Source organism: Tripterygium wilfordii, chromosome 3 (assembly GCF_013401445.1).
Source record: "Tripterygium wilfordii isolate XIE 37 chromosome 3, ASM1340144v1, whole genome shotgun sequence".
Classification (NCBI taxonomy): Eukaryota; Viridiplantae; Streptophyta; class Magnoliopsida; order Celastrales; family Celastraceae; genus Tripterygium; species Tripterygium wilfordii.
This window is the reverse complement of record NC_052234.1, coordinates 7,525,472-7,530,980: the sequence shown is the minus strand read 5'-3', so window position 1 is coordinate 7,530,980 and position 5,509 is coordinate 7,525,472. Positions and strand designations below refer to the sequence as shown.

Genomic DNA, 5,509 nt, shown 5'->3' with positions numbered 1-5,509 from the left:
AAGTGAATCCTAAATGTGTGTTTTTAATAAATAACTATTTTAATGTCACATAGATTTGTGAGTCTTTTCGGGTTCACATAGCAGACCCTGAGTGATCGCACACAATACTCTCTCTCTATATATATATAGTATTGTTAATTGTAGAACGAATCCTAAAAATATAGAGTTGAAATTGGATTTCTCAGTTGATATGATTCATGTCCAGCTAATTATATAAATGACCCCGGGTGGTTGCACACAACACGGAGACACACACTCAAGTGAGACTAATTCGGCCTCCATGGATAGTAAGGACTTCTCAATTGGAGTGGTTGGCGGACATGGCCCAAACAGTTACTTCAACAATTCCATGTATCAGGTTCAATTAATTACATTTTAGTTAAGACTCTTTGACTACACTTTTTATTATTTCTTTCCATAAGTTACAGTTTCCTCATTTTGCAGCGACGAGCTGGGAATGAAGCCATGGAAATAATTGATGAGGTGATTACGAAGAAGCTAGACATAAAGTCCTTCTGTGATTCTTTTACTTCAAGAACAATTCGTCTGGTCGATATGGGTTGTGCAGTAGGACCAAATACATTTGAAGCAATGCAAGGCCTAATAGAAATCATAAAAACCAAGTACAAAACTCAATGCCCCAACTCTCCATTAATTCCTCAATTCCAAGTGTTCTTCAATGATCAATCGACAAACGATTTCAACACCCTCTTCGCCTCTCTGCCTCAAGAAAGAGAATACTCCGTAGCAGGCGTGCCGGGTTCCTTCTACGGTCGATTGTTCCCGGACTCGTCTCTTCATGTTGTGTATACAAGTTATTCACTGCATTGGCTCTCCAAGGCCCCTCAAGTGTTGCAGGACAGAAACTCTCCAGCATGGAACAAAGGCAGGATTCATTACACAAGTGCAGGAGAGGGTGTGGTTAGTGCTTATGCAGCTCAATTTGCTCAAGACCTTGATGCCTTCTTGAATGCTAGAGCTAAAGAGGTTATTGGTGGAGGGATGATGGTGATTATAATTTGTAGTGTTCCTGATGGGATTCCTTATTCTCAACTTTATAAGGGTTTGATGTTTAATGCTATGGGGTCTATCCTTTTGGACATGGCCAAACAGGTAAATCATCAGTTCCTTCTTTATATTATACAAATGACAAATGACAACGTTAATCTAATATTAATCTTACAGGGAAAAGTGAGAGAAGAAGAAGTTGACGCATTCAACATGCCGATATATGATTGTTCTCTTGGGGAATTCGCAGCCATAGTTGAAAGAAACGGGAGTTTCAGCATCGAAGCAATGGGACTAAGAGACCCTGCACCGTGGTTGAAAGTCCCCGTCGATATCCCGGAGGTAGTTGTGCACACAAGGGCTTCATGTGAGGGAATGCTTAAAAAGAACTTTGAAATTGAGATTATTAATGAATTGTTTGATCGGTTGATCCAACAACTCTGCAAGATTTCAGATCAAGTAGACTCTGGTTCCAAAGGAAAAAAAACTCAGGCCTATTTTGTGTTGCAACGTAAATGATCCATTGATTGAGATTGGGATTTGTTGTGATTTCCAGGACATACCACAAGATATATTCAGAAACAATGTGTTTGTGGTTCAAATTTATTTAGATCTCACAACACTACAACAATAACTACTAGTTCTGAGGTTTATTTTGACATTTTTCCGCGATTAAAAGGTTTTACTGACGAACAAGTTTATTGTTGGTAAATACCTTCACAATCACAGAAACTTATAATTATTTTTTTCATCTATCAAAAAGTTTGGGGTAGGGACTACAACACTTGAATGTCAAACCTCATCCAATATTGGGTGAGATTACAACACTCACATTTGAAACCCCATATGACATTGGGATCGAACAAAACGGGTTAGTCACATTTCAATTGATGGTCAAAGAAAAATTGAATGTCAAGCAATGATAATTCCAAAGATTTGTTTGAAAAAATTAGACACGTCTCCTAAGCGGTGACAAGTCCAGTGTTATTTCACTGGGGGGCTAGACCCCAATGAAATTATGTACAATCCCCAATGTACCAAGCCCCCAATACTAAGCCTTCAATGTACAAGGCTCCTAATATATCAATTTATCATGCCTCCAATGTACTAGAAAGTGTGTGCCCCTAATGGCTAGAAGTTCTTGATCCATCACTACTCCTACGTAACAATAATATTGAAACAATCAATGACACATTTCAGAGTAAATTTTTCTTATTGCAATAAGAAGTTTGTCACTTAACATAGGAGCCATTCCCAATCAATGTTTTAGTGTATAATTACTTCTTTTTTTTGGATAAAATCCAATATATTTGGTGGGGTGGATCTCATGGTCAGGTAAAAGAGAGAGGAATTGCCACTTTTTTTTTTTTTTGTCTTTTCGCAAATTATATCAATAAATTAGGAGTAAACTATTTGATATTATCATAATATCATAATATCCTTACCATTGAAACATAGCCACGTGGCACCTAAATGCCAACTCGAAAGAAGAACAGCAAACCTACCTCGATACCGACTGAGGCGAGCGTTAATATCAAGTTGGGTTTTGGTAACAAAGTTTGAATGTTGAAGCCCACAAAAATATGTCTCATAAGTCCATAACTTAGTCTTTCTTAAGCCCAATAGGAAGTGGCCCATTAAAGAATTAAAGAACAAGCAAGTGGACTTGCTGCTTGCCGCAAATTAACAAAGAAGAGATGCAAAAAGCGTTGGGGTGAGTCTTCGGCTTCATTTTCTAGACTCTCTTGCGTTTGATTCTCTTGACTTTATGGATTTAATTTCATCAATTTTTTTGTATGAATCTAGAACTAATCCTCTTTCTAGGGATAATGTAGCCACTATATTATGCTCAAAGATTTTGGTTTGATTATTAATTTATTCATGCTTTGTTGAGTGTTGATTACAATACTTTATTGATAAATTGAATCTTGATAATTGATCACCATTAGGATTTGATTAATTTGATGCAAATTGTAATAGACGCCATGCTCAATTTGAGATTAACTTCTTGCAATTTAACACCATGACTGCCTAGCCATAGACGCGCCATATGCTAAGATTCATGTGATCTTGATAAAAGTCACCATTGATTTGAATGCATCCTTGTTTGTTAATCCAGTGTAGGCGTCATATATAGTTGCAAATTAAGGATTGACGTAGTAAGTTAGACGCCATGACTATTACATAAATAAGGGGACTTGATCTTTGACATGCATGAGTGAATTGATAGTTAATAACCAAATGAATTGAGTATAATGGAGATGGTGAAATCGAAACCCTAGTACTTTCACTTATTTGTTCTTTTGTAAAATTCTTGATTTGTTTCTTTGCGACATATTTAGAATTTTCTTTTAAAGTTGCTTTTTAAATTCACAACCATTCTTCATCTTTTTATTCAGTGATATTGTGAAGTGGCCCAAGAATATGAGGGCCCTAGCTGATAAGCGTACCTCGAACAAGCATTGTAAATGTACAAGTATCATGGGCATGATACTGAGAAATGTAGACATCTGAAGGATGAACTTGGGATCTCATTAGACACGGATATCTCAAACAGTTCACCTTGGATAGGAAGGAGAAGAGGAGGAGGATAGATGATAATATAGATGATGATTGAAGAAGGTAGAGAATAAGAGATAACTATTCGTTATCAAAGAGGAACAACCGAAATGATTGGAGTAATCATAGGAGGAGAAAGCTTGTCGGTAGAAAAGGCATATGCCCCTATTAATGGAATCACTTTGAAGAGCAAAAAGCCGAGGAAGAGGAAGAGAAGATAATTTTTTTTCTTAAAAAGATATTGAAGATGTACAAGATCCCCATGATGATGCCTTGGTGGTGGAAGCGGTCATTGTAAACTATACAGTAAGAAAATATTGGTAGATAATGATAGTGTAGCAGACATCCTATTCTACCATGCTTTTAAGTAAATGAAGATCTCAAAAGATAAAGCTAAAGTCATTTTTGAGTCCCTTGAATGTGTTTGCTAGAGACTTGATAATTCTTAAGGGAATCATATCACTGCCAATAACTCTAGGATAGTAACGAAAGACTATCATAGGCGGACCCTCCTCCACAAAGCCCTGGTAGTGGTCTCCATTTACCACCTCAAAATGAAATTCTCAATTGCAAAGGGAGTAGAATAAGGGAATGAAAATCATAAGCTAACTCGGATGGTCTATTACATTGATCTTAAAGAAAAGAAGTAAGCATCCATCTCATTAGCTAAATTGGATGTTTGAGAAGAAAAGAAGTCCTCAAACCAACTCTAGTAGAGGAACAAGTCCCCTTAGTTGTTGACGACATGAATGTCTACATCAATTGTATCAAGCCTAGGTATCAGTGTTTTAAAAGGCGCTCAGGGCGTACGCCCTGAGGCGAGCCTCAAGGAGAGGCGCCTTCGAGCTACCTCCGGGCGTACGCCCTTGATAGAGGCCTATGAGGCATACGCCTCATATGCCTACGACGTACGACTCGAAATGGTGTGCACCAAGGTGTATGAGGCGTAGGCCTCACAGAGAGTGTATTTCACTAGGTTAAAACTTAAGTTTAGAAAAACATAACCTAAATCGCGAAAGACCACTGAATCGCGCCCCCTTCAAATCGCGACCTCCTCTCCAGCAGCCGCCCCTTGTAGCCGTGACCTCAGCCTCTTTTCTCCTGCCACATGCGGCCTCAGTAGGGTCTTTAAACCCTAAACCTTAATACTTTAATAAATAAATATATATTTATATAGATATATCATATATATTATATATCTATATTGTACATATATATACTATATAAGAATATTAATTTGTATTTAGTATACTTATCTTCTTATATTTTCATAATGAAATATATGATATGCTCTCCTACTCCTAGTCCATATTATATATAATTATATACTCAATACTTCATTTCAATTCATTAACTCAAATATAATTTTTGTTAAAACATTTGATCATTATAAATTTATAATCATATACGAAATTTCGGATCATACATTACGTCCTAAACCCTAAACCCTAACTAAATAACAAAACCAAAATATCATTTTTGTGGTAATTTGTATCATTATGACATTATAATCATATATGTAAATCGTAAATTCTAAACCCTATGTAGTCATAAACCCTAATACCCTATACATTATATAGTATAAATAGTTCAATACTTTATACTACGATGTATATATTAGACTATTAGTATAATTTCTTTTTAAGGTTTATGACACCAGTAACCACATATCTATTCTCTACAACTATGACTCTAGTCCTCTACCTCTCCGAACCCATATTAGACTATTAGTATAATTTCTTTTTAAGTTTATGAGAAAATAAATATTCAAGTATATTAGTTTTCTTCTTAAAATGTCAACTTTCAACTGGGCCTTTTTTTCCCCATTTTTCTTCTTCTGGCCCAGTTTTTCATTCAAGTAATCAAGTCCGAGTCATAATAGCCCAAAACTGAAAACATCCCTCTTCTACAGTCTACACGAGTAACACGACTTCACCTTTCT

The 5,509-nt window shown here is 36.2% G+C and overlaps 1 protein-coding gene across 1 annotated transcript; it reads left to right on the top strand.

Moving 5' to 3' along the window:
• Positions 1–214: 214 nt before the first annotated feature.
• Positions 215–1,610, top strand: LOC119995437 (loganic acid O-methyltransferase-like). Its single transcript, XM_038841946.1, has 3 exons — positions 215–358; positions 445–1,113; positions 1,186–1,610. Exons 1-3 carry the CDS (start codon positions 218–220, stop codon positions 1,525–1,527), a joined length of 1,152 nt encoding a protein of 383 aa, XP_038697874.1. The 5' UTR covers positions 215–217; the 3' UTR covers positions 1,528–1,610.
• Positions 1,611–5,509: the final 3,899 nt, after the last annotated feature.